The sequence below is a fragment of the Erpetoichthys calabaricus genome, chromosome 7, assembly GCF_900747795.2.
Source record: "Erpetoichthys calabaricus chromosome 7, fErpCal1.3, whole genome shotgun sequence".
Taxonomy (NCBI): Eukaryota; Metazoa; Chordata; class Cladistia; order Polypteriformes; family Polypteridae; genus Erpetoichthys; species Erpetoichthys calabaricus.
Window position 1 is genome coordinate 153,536,763 of NC_041400.2, and position 19,487 is coordinate 153,556,249.

Sequence of the window (19,487 nt, forward strand, 5' to 3'; positions counted from 1 at the left end):
TTTTTTGATCATCATGTACCATGAGTATATTTATGTTATGCTTTGTACATGCATTGTCTTCTGTTTTCTCTGCATCAGCTCTATTTTCTTTAAAAAAAAAAAAGCGTATTGAACGATAACTCATCGATTCTGTTATTTCTCTGAAAGGCCGGGCTTGCTAGAGTACATCGTCAATAGTTTTTAAACTTTCATTTTCTTCATTAACTGCTCATTTCTATGTATATCAGCATATGCAGAATGCCCACCAAATCTTTGCCAATCAATTTCATATCCACCAATCAACGCACGAGCTGTTTGCCGCCTCACAGCCGTTTTAATTGGAGCCGCTGGTTTCACGATGTGCGTGCTAGAACTTGTAGTTGGAGGAGGTTGTGTAGTATAAAGGCCGCAGCCTTTGGAGGTGCGTGTTTTCACAGTCGAGTTTGTTGCTTTGTTAATCGTTATTTTCATCGACATGGTGAGTTTGTACTTTTTGAGTAAGAATGGTTAAGTTTGCTGGGGAAGGTTTTTGAAGACGCCATTTGTCGTCACATTTCGGTTCTGTAGAAATACCCCAGTTGTATATTTTTGTAGACTCATTGTTTTAATTTACGTCCGTAAACATTTTTTCTTAGTTTTGTATATATAAACGTCTCTCCATGCATGCTGACGGTTCAGGGCCAGTGTTTGTGCTGTTTGCATATGTTTCAGATTGTATTTCAAAAGAACTTTTCAAGAACATGAACCTTCACAAGATGAACAACCACCAAGCAAATGTGGAACAGACCCCTAAGCAAACGCAGCATGTGCTTATTCCGTTTGCATGTCGCATACAACTTATGTATACAGGGCCAGAGTTGAAGGCTTGAGACGAAGCGACGTGGAACTGCGTCATTAACAACAAATCGTATATTTCGGGTTCTTACTCCTCCATCGACAAGTCAAGGTCGTTAGGTTAATCGGTGACTACGTTCATTTAGCTTGTGGTTCTTATGCGAACACGACATCGACTACTCGCGACGTTAAAAGGTGCTAGCTGCGCAATACTGTACACGGGTGGAGTTAAAGATGTATAGTCTACACTCGATGCTTTTATAACGCGCGGTCTTGAACTGGCAGAACGGTAGAGTTGAGGTTCTTGGTGATTTCACCGCGTGTAGTGGTGCGTCTGCTTTTATGAATAACAGTCTCGCAACTGTAATTCAGCGTAGGTACAGTAGGTGCGCACTTCTACTTGTTGATCAAGTACAGGTGATCTTTATAGTTCTGGTACTCATTAGGGTAACAGTAAAACAAAGCAAATGCAATTTTTAAAATCTGCTTTGTGAAAGGCTTTCAGCTAGTGGCTCTCATTAAATTCTAGAATGCCGCTGTATGTACAAGTAATTGACCAAGCCTGGTTTGTGATCAGATCCAACTTCGAGTTTGTAATTCAGTTTCGAAAATCTTCTAAATCAGTGTTGTCCTGCTGCCTTAATTTCTGTAAGAAAGTATCGAAATGATAGACATGACCTGTATCCGCTTTCGTAATTTTTTTTTTTTTTTAAATAGATTTGTTTCGGTTTTTAAAACCAGTTAGTCGTTCCTGTTGAACACGGCTGCTTGATTACTTGTGCGATAAAACCGTACTTAAATAGGGAATTGTTCCTCTTTGGGTGCAAAACATAGAAAGAAAATGTTCAAGTAACATAGTCCAAGTACAAAAAGTAATTGGCTACTTTATTAGTTTTACAAAATTGCCCAGATATATGGCAAGATGACAAAATCCTGGTTAAGCAAGCACTGCTATAAATGAGGGTGTTGGGTAGTCTTTGTGAATGCAATACTGGTTTGTGTTGTATGTGTACAGTACATGCTTTCAAGAACACCACTTTAAGGTATTTATTTTTTTTATTTTATAGTAGCTCATCTCTAAGCCTAGGATTTGTTAAACTGTACTGTGTAGATGTCAGGTTTTGCTTGTCTAGACAAAGAATATGGGTTAACTGTTCATTTATATTTGCCTATGTACTTTATCATTTTTCACACTGAACTGTATTTATCCTGGAGTTTATTTTTTCAATCTTGACTGTCCAGTCTAAAAACTAAAGTACAAGCTCTTAAAGTTCCTTATTTAGGCACAGTCCAAAGCAATCTGATTTGTTGGTCTATACATCTGATCATTTAAAATGTTAACTGCACCATTATTTTTGAATTGCAGAATTTGATTGTAGGTCTGAAACTATCTAAATATACCTTGAGCCAGTATTGGTATTCTGTGAAATTTGCAATAGTGGTTTTCTCTTTGAATTTACTTTGTTTCTGGTGACCTTGATTTTTGCTTTTTCTCTGAAAATTCAGTGTCCAGTTTAGTCAAAGAGCCCCATGATACTTTGTCAGGTCAGCATGTTTTCACTAAGCTGTAGCAGTCAATGCTGGATGGGGTTGTCACAACACAATATGTACTACCTGGCTGATTTTTAAATTGCATTTACAGAACTTTATAATGCATGTGTACTGTGTCATCTCACACTTTATGGTGCTGCTCCTTTTTGTGTGTTTGTGTAATTTACAATATGTAAGAGTATGTGTTCCCATCCAAATGGTTTTGAAGCTGATTTTGCACTGGGGGAGGTTGTGTGAGTTGTACCTCTCAAATGAAAATAGTTAAATTAGGTGTCTATAATGAGAACATTCAGAAAATACTTTGCCGTTCTGCATAGATTAAGCATGTTAACATGTGAATATGTAGTCCAAATTGGGTAGTGACTGGAGCAGCACCCCAAGTATAGAACAATGAGTCACATTTAGGCCACACAATACTTAGTCCAGTGCTCCACTCTAATCAACTCAAAGTAGTTAATTTTCTCTTTCCCCTTTGACTTTGGTGCGTTTTGCTGAAGTTGCTGAACATTTGTGTTTTTGTTTGTTTGATGGTGAAATGAACTCCGCAGGGTCTGCTCATCACTAGTCAGAGTGTGTAAATTGGATAAACAGGTACAGTCAACTGGATAACTAAACTATTAACTGTGACAAAAGTGTTACTAGTAACCAAGGACAAGAAACACTTACCATGCGAATAGCTGAATTTTTTTATATTTTACACGTGTGTGTATGTATATGCCACGTTGCTGTATCTAATGTTTCATCATAGTGTTAAGACCTCTTAATAGCTCCATCCAACCTAAACTACAAGACAGGATTGTATATCTACATTTTTCCATATTTTGTGCTCTATATAAGCAGCAGTGAATACAACTGTTGTGATGATTTTGTGTTATGCATTACTTTGTATCTGAGAATTCAAATTATTGGCAACTATGCTTCCTGATGATGTTCCAGTTAATTGAAACACGCTGCAAGTTGTGGAAAAAATGTATGGTGAAGACCAACTATAATCAGAGTTCAAATGCAGTGGAAGTCATTCAGGGTAGGTACAGGGGGAAAACTGACCAGTTGTTGCTCAGCCTTGAGATTTTCTGAATGCTTATGTAATAAGTAGCAACCATTTTAAAACTATAGATACAAGTTTTGCAGGGGCATATTGTCTTGGAATACAGAAGCATGTATGTGGTGTATAGGTGGTTTCCCCCCCCCCCCCCCCCAATTCTCATCAGACTTCAAGAACTGCCAACCTAAAGCAGACTGCTGGAAGTCCATATCCCATTTGTGTTGTATTTTCAGAGGGAGTGCATTTCTGTCCATGTCGGCCAAGCTGGTGTCCAGATGGGGAATGCTTGCTGGGAGCTGTACTGTCTTGAACATGGCATAATGCCAGATGGAACCATTTCTGACCTAAACAGTTCAACAATTACCGACTCTTCCTTTGGGACCTTTTTCAGTGAGACTGGTTCAGGAAAGCATGTGCCCAGAGCTGTGCTGGTTGATTTGGAACCAACAGTTATAGGTAAGAAAGGGGCAAACGCACTTCCCCTCCCTCACACCTTATTTGAATTGATAGTGAGTTTGCATTTTTGAGTACTTTTTACTAAGTTTATATGAACCAATCTGTTGGCAGATGAGGTCAGGAATGGTACATATCGCCAGTTGTTTCACCCAGAGCAGCTGATCACTGGGAAAGAAGATGCAGCCAATAACTATGCCCGGGGTCACTACACTATTGGAAAGGAGATCATAGACCCTGTTTTGGACAGAATCCGTAAAATGGCAAGTATTTAACTCTTATGTATAGCTTTTTTGGAAGCAGTTGATTTTTGTTTTGCAATGCTTGGCAGGCTGTCCCAATTGTCAGCAAATCCAGCTCTGCTTTTCTGTTAAAGCTGACTGGTTTTCATTCCTGATTGAGACTACAAATATTCAACATGGACTTCAAACTTAATTTGTTTCTGGAGGCTGTTTGAACTCTGAATTTTTCAAAGTTCAAATGTGTTCCCCATTCGAAATAATGGAAAGTGTATTAATCAGTTCCCAGACCCTAAATGATACCCATTTCGATAAACCGCAAATACCCAATTTGAAGTAAAAACAATACCATAAATAAAATGTGAACAAGAAACGTGTAAATGCCATATAACTAAAATTAATGGAGGCACACAGACACAGCAGCTTGGTGCTCTTCCTTTCTTTATTTGCCTGTTTGTATGTGTTGCTGTTAGTTATAATATTTTGCTGCGTGAAGGTCTATAGCCGACATGATCTTCTTAAAAATAGGACTGTGCAGTGAGCAGACTTACAATGGAGTTTCTCTGCTTCCTCAACATTTGGGCGGACATAGCCAGGCGTCAGGGCTCCCTTTGAATTACCATCACCACAGGTAGGAAATGGGCTGGTGAGGTTATGGAGGCAGCCACACAATCTCTTCCTAGCATTTTTCTCGCCAATGCAAGATCCCTTTCAAATAAGTTGGACGAGTTGAAGTTACAAGTTGCAGCAAATATGATTGTAAAGGACAGTTGTGGTCTGCTAATTAGAGACCTGGCTTCATTCACTCATTCCAGATATAGCTATTGAGTTAATGGTCCTGTCCTGCCTGTATATTTTGTGGCCCAGACTACAGTAAGAGAAGGGGGGGGGGGGAGAAGAATGCTTGTATGTCAACAGCTGGCATAATAAGACTACACAACAGATTATGCCCACTGCAGTAGCGCCATCTTTTGCATTTTTTTCACTACGTGCACAGATTGAATCTAGAAGCATCATTCAAACTTCAAATCGTATTTTATTGAATTTAACATTCAAACTCTGGAACGTTCAAAGTACAAGGCACCACTGTACTAAATTTTTGCAGTGAAACTGATTTGCTGTGCATTAGACATTGTTTATGTATGAGTAATGTAAAACTAAATTTGTGAGAAATTTTGGATAATTCCTTTCTAAACATTCAGGAACCATATAGGTAATTTGTATATTTAGCAGGATCATGAGTGGACACTATAGTGGTCTTTCACCCTATCCAGGGCTTTCTTCTGTCATGCTTTCAGTGCCTGTCAGATCAGGCTTTGGTCTCCAATGACTGAATTATGTTTTGTTTAGATTAAATTTATGAATCGACTGTTGACTTGACAGTGCTTTGTGCCAATACCTGTATCTTTGCAGAGGTAAAGCAAAATAAGCTTGTCAGAAATTGTGTAGGGTGGTGTGAATGTGGCTTTTTTTAATATAAACATTAAGCCGGTTCACCATGCGTTACCAATGGATTATTCATTAGAGCTATTTAGTTCATCAGACCTATAGTAAGGAATCTTAAAGGTGGCAAGTCATCTTTTTACATGTGTACAGGAATACTGATTTATGATGGCACTTGTAGCTTTGTACAGACTAGCTTATTGTGCCCACAGTGAGAACCTAAGCAAATGAGATCTGTACCACCAAAACATTAACCATGAATGAATGTTGCTCATGTTTTTTAAGTTAGTACTTTCAGTCTTGGGTTAAAGTGGACATACTTGAGTAAAGGAGTTAATTGTTCATTTCTTTCAGTCTTTCACATTTAAGTGTTTCCATGTTGGCATAGGAATTTCATGCATACGTGTAATGCCTTGGGGGAATGGGAATCATTGTTTTATGTGGTTTCTTTTCTTCTAGGCTGACCAGTGCACAGGTCTGCAGGGTTTTTTGGTTTTTCATAGCTTTGGTGGAGGTACTGGTTCAGGGTTCACATCCCTTTTGATGGAAAGACTATCTGTGGATTATGGGAAGAAGTCAAAACTGGAGTTTTCAGTCTACCCTGCCCCACGCATCTCCACAGCAGTGGTCGAACCCTACAACTCTATTCTGACCACACATACTACCCTGGAACATTCAGATTGTGCCTTTATGGTGGACAATGAAGCCATCTTTGAAATCTGCAATCGAAATCTGGATGTTGAGCGGCCTTCGTACACAAATCTAAATAGACTTATTGGCCAAATTGTGTCTTCAATTACTGCCTCTCTGAGATTTGATGGTGCTTTGAATGTGGATCTAACTGAATTTCAAACCAACCTTGTTCCTTATCCCAGAATTCACTTTCCTTTGGTAACCTATGCCCCCATAATCTCTGCTGAGAAAGCTTATCATGAGCAACTATCTGTTCCAGAAATTACCAATGCCTGCTTTGAGCCTTCAAATCAGATGGTGAAATGTGATCCAAGGCGTGGGAAGTATATGGCTTGCTGCCTCCTGTATCGAGGTGATGTTGTGCCAAAAGATGTGAATGCTGCCATCGCTAATATTAAAACCAGGCGTACCATCCAGTTTGTTGACTGGTGTCCAACTGGGTTTAAGGTGGGTATTAATTATCAGCCACCTACTGTGGTGCCTGGAGGTGATCTGGCAAAAGTGCAACGTGCTGTCTGTATGCTGAGCAATACAACTGCCATTGCGGAGGCATGGGGTCGCTTGGACCACAAGTTTGACCTGATGTATGCGAAGCGAGCATTTGTTCACTGGTATGTGGGAGAAGGCATGGAAGAAGGGGAGTTCTCAGAGGCTAGAGAAGATATGGCTGCTTTGGAAAAAGACTATGAAGAGGTTGGAGCTGATTCTGCAGATGCACATGAAGAGGAAGATGAAGAATATTAGTTTTGAGAAGATGACCAGATTAAATTTCAATTGTGTCTAAGCAGTTGCATTTTTGAATTTGTAGTACAATAAATTATTGCATAATACCAAATGTATGGTCTTAATTGAATACAATTCAATGCTGATTAACTACCAATATAGGTTTAGTGTTAGCCCACCTAGAATAAAACCGGACCTGGAATGTTAATCTAAGATTGGCCCTGATTACAGATCATCCCTAGTGTGAAGCCTAATTTGTTAAAATTGGGGGACCTCTACCTCCAGGCCTGTTGTGAACTGCAACACTACTATCCAATGTCCTTTATGCTTAAAACTTATGACTTAAGACATGAGTTGATGCTGATGGGTGGTTGGTTAAATGTATCATTTTTATTATAGTTGTATATGGCCTAATCTGTACAGATGGTGGCTCTATCATACCTGGTGAGTGAATAGTTTCAACTAACAATTGTCAGTGATGCTGACATATCTCAGTCCTGAATTGCCACTTGATTAGATCATTGGGTGGTAGCCATGTTTGGGTCCATGGCACAGGAATGTTTTGTCACTCTGAGGATTGTAAAGGGTCCTGTCTCCTTGTGAATCAGTGGTGTGGTCGTTTTTTGTAAACGAGCATGGATTTTTTTTTAAATTTATATATTTAAAAAAAAAAAAAAAAAAAAAAATGTATAAGTAATTAGATTTACAGTACTTCCAAATCTCTCCAACATCCACTGAGTATTACCAGACTTGAGTAGCCAAGCTTGCTTTGACCAAACTCCATAGTGTAGCATGGGTATTTTATCGTTAAATCCATCCAGCCATCCATTTTCCAACCCGCTGAATCCGAACACAGGGTCACAGGGGTCTGCTGGAGCCAATCCCAGCCAACACGGGGCACAAAGCAGGAAACAATCCTGGGCAGGGTGCCAACCCACCACAGGACACACACAAACACACCCATACACCAAGCACACACTAGGGCCAATTTAGAATCGCCAATCCACCTAACCTGCATGTCTTTGGACTGTGGGAGGAAACCAGGGTGCCCGGAGGAAACCCACGCAGACACGGGGAGAACATGCAAACTCCACGCAGGGAGGACCCAGGAAGCTAACCCAGGTCCCCAGATCACCCAACTGCGAGGCAGCAGCGCTACCCACTGCGCCACCGTGCTGCCCTTGTCGTTAAATGCATTTGCGTAAACATAAGGCAGTTTGTGAAAGCTTTTATTTGAGCTTCTATCCCAGCATTGCTGGAGGAGTTAAAGCAGATTGGACACTTTCTGTAGTTTTTAAAGTGAGTTAGTCTTCACTAACCCTAAAATATGGCACAATTTTGTAATACCAGTGTGCAAGTCAGGAATACCCTCCAGCTTTTCTTTCAGACATCTGGGTACCAAAGCCATTCTCTGCACAATCACACTTTAATACTAACACATTTTGCTAAGCCAATAGATTAATCTTAGTTTGTCTGTAAAAAGTGCTATGTAAGAATAAATTTGCAAATGATTAGTTTGAGCTCTTTTTTTAAATGTTTTAATTGCAACTTTGTCATTCTACACTTAAGGGGATGTATTGATAAAGGGGACGAGACTATATAGGAGTTAGGTGAACTTGTTTCTTGTTAGAGTTGTCTTCAATTTTAACATTAGCAAAACCAAGGCAATGTGTGGGTTTTTTTTTTTTTTTTTTTTTTTTTTTTTTTTTTTTTTAGATGCACCAAAGAGCAGCTACATCTGGTCAAGATTCAAGATGTGGATGTAGAGGTGGTGCATTCCTATAATTACTGGGGGTGGGGTTGTCCCACATTAATGACCAGTTGGACTAGTTACATTAGGCTCTTTTCCATTGGGTTACTGTGTTCCTTTTATTGAGGGAAGAGACCTCCTTCACATCTTTAACTTGGTGATGGCCAGTGATTTTCTTTATGGTGTACCAAGATGGTAACATCACTTCGAGGGGCCCACTGAATCAACTAGCTAAAAGGGCAGAATGGCTGTTGTGATGCACTCTGGACCCCCTGGAGGTAGTAGCAAAGAGTTGAAACTGCCATTATGAACAATACTGCACATTCTCTGACACCCTAACACAGAACTTTTGGCCAATGAGTTATTCAGTAGAAGAGTATCGGGAAACACTAACTGGGTCTCCTTTATACCAACACCAATATGCCTGCTTAAGCCCTCACTGTGATTGTGACAGACCAGAAGTTTTCTTAGTGTTTAATGTTTGCAGTGCATCATGCAATGCATATTGCTGTTGTATGGAATTTGTTCAAGCAGTGGTAATGTTTGTGACCTACCATCTTTTACAATACATATTGTTATAAACATTTGTGGTGTGCTATCTGTTGAAATGATGGAGATCTAGTAATCAGATACATAGGCACTTATCCTTTTAAGGTGGATACTGGAGTAGCTGGAGAAAATCTGTGTGGACATAGGAACTATGTGCAAATGCCCTCCAGAAGGTGGTGATGCCCTGTGGGGCCAGATGAACTAAGAGTTACACTGATATCTACACTGTACCTCATTGGTTGAATTCAACACACAGCGCTAATACAATATCAGTACAATATCTAATTAAACTGTCACTATTTCAAAGGTGACAGCAAATGGAGAGCATTCAAGCTTCACATAGACAGTGCCTCAGTCAGGAACTGAACCTGTGCTCAAGCAACAGACAACTGGTGTGCTGCCCTGCTGTGAATAAGTTAAAATTCATCCACCACTTTTCTGGACCCTCTTATTTAAGCTGTTTTAGGTAACAAAATTAACATTGCCATTCTGAAAGATTGCTCTTACCTCTGGCTACATGTAGAAATTCACCTATTTGTGCTTTTACTTTAACCTCCTTAGTGTTAGACCTGCACGTCACTCAGATTGTGAAAACAAAAGTGTTTGTTCCAAGTGTCACTTAGACAACTGTATAGACGTGTCTCGTGTGAGCTTTAGACTCCAGGATTACTTGGGCTTTAAGTTGGCAACAGTGTTAGGGCCGAGCATTGCTTGGGGAAAATGATATAGGCATGTCTCGTGTAAGCAACAGGCCTGCATGTTACCCAGGAAACGGTGTAGACGCGTCTTCTCCTAGACTCAATAGTGTCTCGTAAGAAACGTTTTTTAGCAGCCCAGGTGTTTCATGTTCCTGACAGTGATACAAGCAGTGATGAGAGAGTGCATTTGTCTTCAGGTAGTGGAATTGAAATGGACAGTGAAATCGAAAGTGATTCTGATGAATCTGAAAGCTACACTCGTCAAATAGCACTTGTGCAGTATGCTGTTCAAAAGTTGATAGGTCTGGAAAGAATGTGCAAGGAATCCTGCTACTGTTGTCCTGACTGTGACATCGGATTGTGTGTTTTACTGTGCTTCAAGATATACCACACAAACACATTTTGACACTATATATGGTATTAGTGTTATGATTTGTATCATTACTCTTTATACTTTTGACTTTTAGTGTTTTGCATGTTTTACAGTAGAAAGATGAGATTTAATGTCATTTTTTTCAAGCCAAGAAATGCAGCACTTTTTACCAGTTTATTTGGGAAAAAGTGCAACACTAAGGAGGTTAAAAAGCTTGTTAGTTAAAATGAAAGAACTGAGAAGTTCTAACATATGGAAGCTTTTTCCTGCCACTCAAAAAATGTTTTTGTTTTATTTTGCAAAAGAATTGCATTATTTCACAAAGGTACTTACTTGGTGTGGTCTGTATCACTTGAAGCTTTGAATGCCAGGATATGACATCACTTGATTGAAGATTGTTCCCTTTTGAAGACTTGCATAAAGGTTCTGGTGTTTACATGTATGTGAAAAACAAGTGCAGATGTACTGCATACTGGTGGATACCAGCCCACTTCAAGCATTGAATCGACATGAACAGCAAGCAATCAAGTGACAAACTGAACAAAAGTTATAGGAATACATTTAATGGGTTTTTTTTTTTTTTTTTTTTTTTTTTTTTTTTTTTTTTTATGTGCTGATTCGTAAATTTAATCCAGTCCAGTTTAGGGTCACAGGACGCCAGCTATCATTGGAGCAGCATGTGGTCTGTTAGGCAAGAAGCAAACCTGCTGAATGGTGCAGCAACCCTTTGCCTGGCACAATTGCACAGCCTTATGAAAAAGAGTGTGTTGTGTGCTGTCCAGTAACAAGTGTCAGTTTAGTTTTAATCCAGTTACTTGCCATAGATATGTTAAAACAGTGTGATGTGTTGGCACGGTGGCTGGTGTTCATACCGTGAGTGGCTCAGATTGGAGATGAATGTTACTTCACAGATTATGTAGGAAAAAATATCTTTAGTTTTAAAAGTATTGACACATGACCTCATCTTGAAGTTAAGCACACATTTAGCATACAATCAACATGTACAGGGAAAACATGCAAACTCCATGCAGATTCTGGCACTGAGTCAGGAATGCTAGCTCAGATAAAATGTGTTAAAACATCTGTATTAAACTTTGATTAAAATGAAATGTATGCCTATAATTTTTGTTTAGCTCTTGATTGCAAGCCTAGTGTGTGATTGAGCACGTTTGGATGCAGGGGTTAATGTTAGGGGTGTACCGAAAATTCAGATCCGCGTAAAATTTACATTGCTTTGTACTTAATGCGCTTTCGCAGAACTTTTAAAAGTATCGGTGCAAGCAGGACTCTTAATAGAGCATTCACAGTATAAAAAAAATAATTTTTAAAAGAACTGAAGCAAATTGCCCCATTGTCACATTAATGAGTTGAGAACATCTGAAAACAAGTTCAGAACTGGCGATAGTCGAGTCATTTTGTAAATGTTATTTATTCACAAGAAGGAGTGATGATAAGCAGTGTAGATGCTCCAGAAGACAAGTGGGCAATCCTGCCCAGGAAGGAGGTGATTCCTGACCTGGCAGGGATGACATAATGGAAGGATGGAATAAGTGGGGGCAATACCTGGCTGAGATGCCTTAAGATTCCCATCCTGATTGGGATGCCCGAAGATGTCAGGAGCAATTCAACCCCCACCTTTTTAGGTGTCGGTGTCCCTCATGTAGGGTCCCAGTCTGTATACCCCCAGGTCTGCATGATGGATAGATACTTTATTAATCCCAAGGGGAAATTCACATACTCCAGCAGCAGCATACTGATAACTCCTACCACTTTCTTTTAACAGTGAAATACAGAAAAAGGTAGAAAAATAAAGTTCTACATGGAGCTGCTGGAGAGTTGGAGTCCGGAAATGCAGCCCTGTAGGGTTCCCCGGCGGATGGTAGATGGTGCTGCCGAAGGAGGCTCTCCCTGGCTTTCTTGTAGCCTGGAAGTGTTTCCAACTGCCCACGTAACATCACCAAAGTACTCCTGGGTTCGTCTGATAAAGAGCCTGCGTCCATGGCTCTTAAACTCACAAGTCTGGAGAAGTGGGCAACACTCTACTGGAGCATGGAAGGAAGAAGATGCATTTGTTTATCGTGGTTGTAATTGTGTTTGTGACTTGTTACTGGAAGGAAAGTTGGAGAGGTGCTTGGAAAAGGAATAAAAATCCTTTATTTTATCCTATCAACATTTGGTTCTTTACTGTCTGTGGTTTAGGGCTCTCTGGTGGCCCTTGTGGTTACTGCAGTACCACAGCAATTGGAGTACATCTTGTACCAAATCAGACATTTGTTTGCAAATAGATGTTGTTGGGCCCCTCTCACAACTCATACTCCACATATCCTCTATTTGCACCCCTGTATGCAATGTGGCAGTGATGAAGGCATATCTTGATATAGATGCAGTGGGCACAACATCACAACACACATCTTAAGGTTAATAACATTTTTACCTGCAGGCAAACCTGTTTTATATGACTACAATCATTTGAATTTCCATAATTTTTCCTACAGCGACAGAAATTCATTTGCTTTTGTCACTTCTTAATTTTCTTGCTCTAAAACTGCATGTGGTGGCCTATGATTTGTCGACTTTTTCTTGTGCATCCCAGTGAATCATCCAGCAGTGGTCTGCCATCAGACTGACATCCCAAAGTCTGTGAAATCCTGATGGAATCTTTCACCCTGCTCTTCACTCACTGATCGAAATATTTTCAGGGAAAAATTCCAAGTGCAAATTCAAAAAGTGAACTTTGACACTAAGGTTGCAATCCAATTCCTTAAGCTTAACAAATACATTTTTTCATCATTTCATCGTCACTAGAATCATTTTTGTTACCTAAAGACACTGAAATGACTTATTTGAATCATACTCAAGCTTTTCATTCCAGGGCCGCCTTCAAACCATCAGAAATCAGTTTTTTTAATATCCGATTCGACAAAAATGCCCCCTTTTAATTTGGCCTCAGACAAACCCATAATCTCTCTGCACAAACGCATCAAGCAGACACCATCTTTTGAAAGGTCTTTGACAAAGTGTTTCATTGAACCAGGTGCAATATGAAGGAGTGGTAGCAGCACTTTATCTGGATCCACCAGAATAGGTCTGAGGATGTTATTGGCACTGAGCTGCAGCTTTTGTCTCGCTGGCCATGCCTTCTGAACCCAAAGTCAGTTCTTTGTTCTGACGTCCCACTCATAGAGAAAACCTTGGAATTTTGAATGTCCTGCCTGCTAACCCAGTAAGGTACACAGAACTTTCAGGTTGTCGCATATGAACAAAAGGTGCTCACTGTAGTTAAATGCTGTTAAAACATAGATTTAAACATTGTTTTTAATATTATAAAATATTAAACCCTTTCATAGCGCTCAGTGAACTGAAGACATAAAAAAGCGACAAACTGGCAGAGCATGAGAAGAAGTCCATAATTAGCTCCTTACTTCTGTCGTGGCACCTGCAGGTATGGGCTAGTCACCCCCAAATCGTCCTCCATCTAAATTTTGCTTTTGGCATAGCCAAATACCACTAGCAGGGGCTTCGACTTCATCCCGCGTGTAGGTTGACGTGGCTGGTGGGCAGTGACCGAAGCTTCTCTACGCGTCCTTATTGGTTGTATTGGGTTCAATTTTGTCACGGGAATATTTTTTGACACGTGACGATAGGCGGATACTTCTGTGCCATTGCTCCGGGTAGCAGATGAGCCGGATGCTGACTGTGAGGGAGTGTTACCCTCATTTTTTGACTTGTGAAAAAGGCCTTTGACAACGATTTCACGAACTCACGTCGATTGTTGAAGAAGAGCAGTGCTTTGCTCTAGGGGTTACATTTGCCAGAAAGAAATTCATTAGCGACACGAGAAGTTTAAACAAAAGCACGTGTTGCCCACGTCAGGGGTTGAACCCAAATCATTAGCTGGAAAACGCAGCAGTAGAGCTTCTCTGTGTTTCCTTGGACTTTCCGAGGCTTCGGCGCCGGAACAAGTTAAGTACGGGAGCACTTGATTCCCTCAGTGCACTGGGACGGAAGACTGTAAATACAGATAAAGCCCACGCGCATTTTGATCCACAACAGGTCTGAAAGAGCACAGCAGATTGAACATAAACGACGACGTCCTGCATAACATAACGTCAGGATTGCACTGAAACAAACAAATGTTATGTTTTACAGTAAATTAATTTATGCGCACTGTATAGGTAAAGTAAAATGAATACTGAAAAAGCATCGATCGCCTTTACCTAGCGCGTTTGCGTCTGTCGGCCGCAATTTAGATTCAAGAGCTTCTGCTTGGTGTCATTATAAGCATGTCTCCAAATGGCACACAGCCACGCAAGGTAAAGGCACACGGTGTGGGGGTGAGTTTAGGTAAGAGTAATGGTTTTTAGAGCCTCGTACCCAAATAATGTGTGACCCAAAAACCAATTATGAAAAAACAATGAAAATTCAATAACAGAAATAACCTGAATTAAAATTACTGTTCAGCAAAAAAAAATAGTGTGGCATTATCTTACCTCACCAGCAATTCACGGAGATTCTGAAGGACACCTTTAAGAACGCTGCATAAAAAGAGTGCTATAAACGCTTCCACATTGATTCATTTATTTTTTAATATATACAGGTATATATATTAAACATTTATTACTGTGATTTTGTGTGTACTTTTGGGGGTGCGGAATTAAAAAATGAAAAACATTTTCTCCATCATGTAATATTTTTTCACAAAACACGACGGGTCAACAAAGAAAGTTTTAAAACAAGAAAACTAAGAAGTTACTGTTAAGTTAAAACTAACTCTGTTCAGTGACTGAAGGAAGCATTGTAATTATATTTTTATTGTGTCCACGAATGCAAATAAAAATACTCACAAATAAAAACATTTTTAGGAGTTTAATTTTGCAGGTATTCACAATTCACGTTTGCCTGAATGCTTGCACAACTGTCTTCCAAGTGGTGAAACTCCAGGTTCGGTTTTCTCATCTGAGACAAATTCAATGAAAAAATATGAGAGGAATTCAATTGAATACACACTCACACAAACGCACGAAAGGTTTGCCTGCTCGTGAAATCGTTAATCTAATAATCTTTAAATTTTGTTGTGATTTTGTGATATACTGTACTTTGTTAATCCCCAAAGGGAAACTGTCTTTTCGCATGACTTTTATGGGTCGGCGCAGGATCGGGCATTGTTCAGCGCCACGGAGTAATTTTCAGGTTTAGATGACGTGCCCATAATGTCTAACTCGAGGGATGTTTGTCTTCACCGTCACCTGCAACAGTTAATACCAACCTGTGAATGCTGCTTGAGGCGTATGGCAATGACCTGAACATGGTATTTGCGTTACACACAGAGATCCAAATACACTATTAAAAATAAGGGTGCCAAAGTAGTTCTTCCCAGCAATGCTACAAGGGAACGATTTTTGGTTTCCAATACAACTTTTCACATGAGGGTTTCGGGAAGAACATTTTTTTATTCCATAACTGGTTCAAAACGTATAGGTAACAGATTTGTAAAAAAAAAACCCACTTACAGTAACACAGGATACGTTCACGTTTTCAGGTTTTGCCGTTTGGGAAGCTGCGAGTTTTTAATTGGGGAGATTTAGTTGAGCGTGTTTTTTTAGCAAATCTCCAGCTATGTACCTATGCGCGTCTGCCGCTTTACCTATGGCTTTCAGTGCCAGTTCTATTTTGGCTGCAGAATTTGTGAATCAAGTAAACAAAAAAATCGCAACATTTGCGTGTGTGTGGAAAATTGTGCGTTTTACGCTGTATGTAAACTTCCAGAAACAAAGGTGCTTTATTAAAATGGTGACTTTTTTAAATTATTATTTTATTTTAAGCAACCTTGTAAATCATACAAATATATAAAAGATACAGGGCCTTTGAAATAAACACACTATCTTGATTCAGTCATTAAATTTAAATGAAAAGGAAGGGGCTATAAACATTTGCCTAAAATACTTACCTACTGATCGGTCGCATATTATGGAAATTAACTCAAATTACCGCCCAATCAGCGCACGACATAAGAGTTCATTTTACTGCCCCCACCTCCCACGTTGATGACCAGTCATTCAGTTTTTGACTCCGGAGAATATTTTGATTTATAAAATGCGCGCAGTATGGAGGTCAAAAATAAATCCCCCCCAAAGAGCTAATTGACCCTCGCACAGTATAGTTACTTTTATTATTTACATGTTTTTTCACAAAATTCCTAAAATTGTATTTCTATTCCTGATATATGTTTGTTTCCACCTTTTTATTTTTATTATTCTTTTAAATGTCATTGTGGTAAATTACTCGGTAGTAAAATCGCTACTCGATGTAGGATATCAATTTTATAATTGAAATTAAATGTACATTGTTCGGGAGGAGTCTCCACGGCGTCAATACTGAAAAAGCATCGATCGCCTTTAGCCAGCGATTTAGATTCGAGAACTTTTGCTTCGTTTCAGTGCAAACCTGTGGCATTGCGTTGAGAAGTCGTTTTTCTTCAATCTGCTGTACATGCACTCTCTCAGATACTTGCTGTGGATCAAAATTAACGTGGGCTTTATCTGTATTGCAAATGTTCGTCCCACCCCACTGTGGAAATGAAGTGGTCCCGTTTTTAACTTGTTCCGGCGCCGAAGCCCTGTAAAAGTCCAAGGCAACACCGACAGAAAAGCTTAGCTACAGTGGCAAGTCGGCTGCCAGGTGTATTTTCAGACCTAATAATTTAGGTCCAATCCCTGTAGGAACGATGCGCCTTTCTTTAAACGTCGTGTTTCAGGCTGACAGAACCCTTACTTATTACGCAAAGCGGCGCTCTTCTTCAAGAATCCACGTGAGAGCATATGAAGTCCTTGTCGAGGGGATTTTTCACAAGGCAAAAATGAGGGGTACTACCGAATTAGGGCACCGATGCTTCACAATGGGCATCATGCTTCAAAGCCCACTCCTGAAAACCGTCATCCTCAAGCTACTCAACCCGCATAAAAGCTTCAGCCTATCATCACGGGTCAAAAAGACGATATTGAACCCAATACAAACAATAGGGACACGTCACGCAACAAAAATAGAAGCTTCGGACAATGCCCACCAGCCGCATCAACATCAAAATGATATGCACGATAAAATCGAAGTCCCTGCTAACAATCCTTGGCTGCCCCAATAAGAAATACATGAATGGAGGACGATTTAGCAGTGGATGGCCCATATCTGTACAGGTACAGTGAGGTAAGTAAAGCACTAATTCAGTGTTTCCTTTCAGGCTCTGCCATTTAGTGGCTCTCTTTTATGTGTTTCATGCAAGAAGCACTGCGAAAGGCTCCTGCAAAGGCGAAAAAAACTGAAGACTCGATTCCAGGGGTTGAGGGATGAAGACCCCAGTTTCAATGTATAAGAATAAAGGACAAAAAAAAAAAGGAAGGAAGGAGGAGAAATTAAAGAATATCCTCAAATGGCACAAGGCAACATAAAGTGAACATTCTGTCCATACGGAAGTGTGTGTGTGTTTAGGTTAGAGGAATGGGGTCTGGGCCTCATGTCCAAAAAATGTGTCCCCCAATTGAAAAAAAAACAGGTGTATATGTTTTTACCTCAAGTGTTTTGCAAAATAAAAAATAAATAACACAAATGACCTGAATTAAAATAACTTTAGCGAAAAGAGTAAAATGTGGCATTGTCTTACCTCAACAGCAATTCACAGAGATTCAGGAGGACACCTTTAAGAGCGCTGGATAAAAACTCTGCCAACAAATGCATTCACATTTGTTACATTGCTTCAAATTTCATGGGTGTATTTTGAAAAACGTTTTGAGTCTTTCATGTGATTTTTGTATAGATTTTTGGATGCCAAATTCAAATGCAAAGACTGTTTTTCCTAAAACACATTTTTTATCTGGTAATTATAGTTTTTTTATTGTTTTCATACTGTAAATAATTACATTTTTATTTTAATAATGTGTTTGAATGGAATAGTTTCTAATATTAAAATGTGTTTAATACAAAACTTTTTTTTTGTTGCTCTTGTTTTTAATGTGAGCACTGTTGGTTCATATGTGGGGACTTGAAAGTTCTGTGTACTTTACTGTGTCTGCCGACAGGACATACAAAATTCCCAGTTTCTCTCTGCGAGCTGGACAGCAGCACAAAGAATTGACATTAGGTTCAGAAGGAATGCCCATCCAGAAAAAGCTGCAGCTTGGTGCCAACAATATCTCCAGACCTAGCTTGGTGGATCCAAATAAAGTGCTGCTACCAGCCCCTCATTTTAAGCTCGGTTTAGTGAAGCACTTTGACAATTTAAAAGATGGAACCCATCTGATGTGTTTTTGGGTTTGTCTGAGGCTGAATTGAAGGAGGGGATTTTTGCTGGATCTGATATATAAAAAATTATATCTGATGCAAAATCCTATGGTGTGAAATTTATAATGAATGATCTCGAAGAAGAGGCATGGGTATGATTCAAAGAAGTCATTTCAAAGCCTTTAAGTAAAAATATAGATCCAAATGATAGCAAAATAGTGAAAAAATGTTTTGGTTAAGTTTAAGGAATTGAGTACCATAAGTATCAAAGTTTATGTGTTGGATTCACACTTGGAATTTTTCCCTGAAAAAATATTGGAGCGTTGAGTGAAGAGCAGGGTGAAAGATTTCACTGGGATATCAAGGACATGGAAAGAAGGTACTGGGAACTTTGGTATGACAGTGTACTGCTGGATGATTCATAGGGAAAGTGGACACGGTGGGCCACCAAACAAATAAACTGAGAAGTGACAAATATTAGAGAAGCTCTAAAGCAATTAATATGTACTAAATTAATTAATTAATTAATCTAAAGCAATTAATATGTAATGTTTGTTTTACAAATATATTTAAAAATATTCTTGTTAAATTTTAATTAAAATTATTTTAATTTACTTTACTTAAATGTGGTTGATTGAAACATTCTGTTTTAACATTATGCAAATAAAAATAACATTAATTTTAACTTTTTATTTTTTTAATTTTGCCGACCTGTCAATTAGGTCTCACAGATCCCAACATATAATAAGGTGTGTTAAATGATACTGTGTGGTTTAATTTGTTCTGTCTCTTTTCCAAGTTATCGATTAATTTTTGCACGGGCCCATAACGCAACGTAAGCTCCGCACTTTGCTGAAAACTTACGAACTTCAATTTACGAACTTCA

The 19,487-nt window shown here is 39.3% G+C and overlaps 1 protein-coding gene across 1 annotated transcript; it reads left to right on the top strand.

The window, feature by feature from the left end:
* The first annotated feature begins 323 nt into the window (after positions 1-323).
* LOC114654791 (tubulin alpha-8 chain-like) lies at positions 324-7,028 on the top strand. The gene is made up of 4 exons (XM_028805590.2): positions 324-457; positions 3,643-3,865; positions 3,977-4,125; positions 6,004-7,028. Exons 1-4 carry the CDS (start codon positions 455-457, stop codon positions 6,979-6,981), a joined length of 1,353 nt encoding a protein of 450 aa, XP_028661423.1. The 5' UTR covers positions 324-454; the 3' UTR covers positions 6,982-7,028.
* The last annotated feature ends 12,459 nt before the right edge of the window (positions 7,029-19,487 follow it).

Coding starts and splice junctions, on each gene's coding strand:
- LOC114654791 (XM_028805590.2), top strand. Junction 3,866..3,976: donor TTTGGAACCAACAGTTATAG/GTAAGAAAGGGG, acceptor ATCTGTTGGCAG/ATGAGGTCAGGAATGGTACA. Junction 4,126..6,003: donor TGGACAGAATCCGTAAAATG/GCAAGTATTTAA, acceptor CTTTTCTTCTAG/GCTGACCAGTGCACAGGTCT.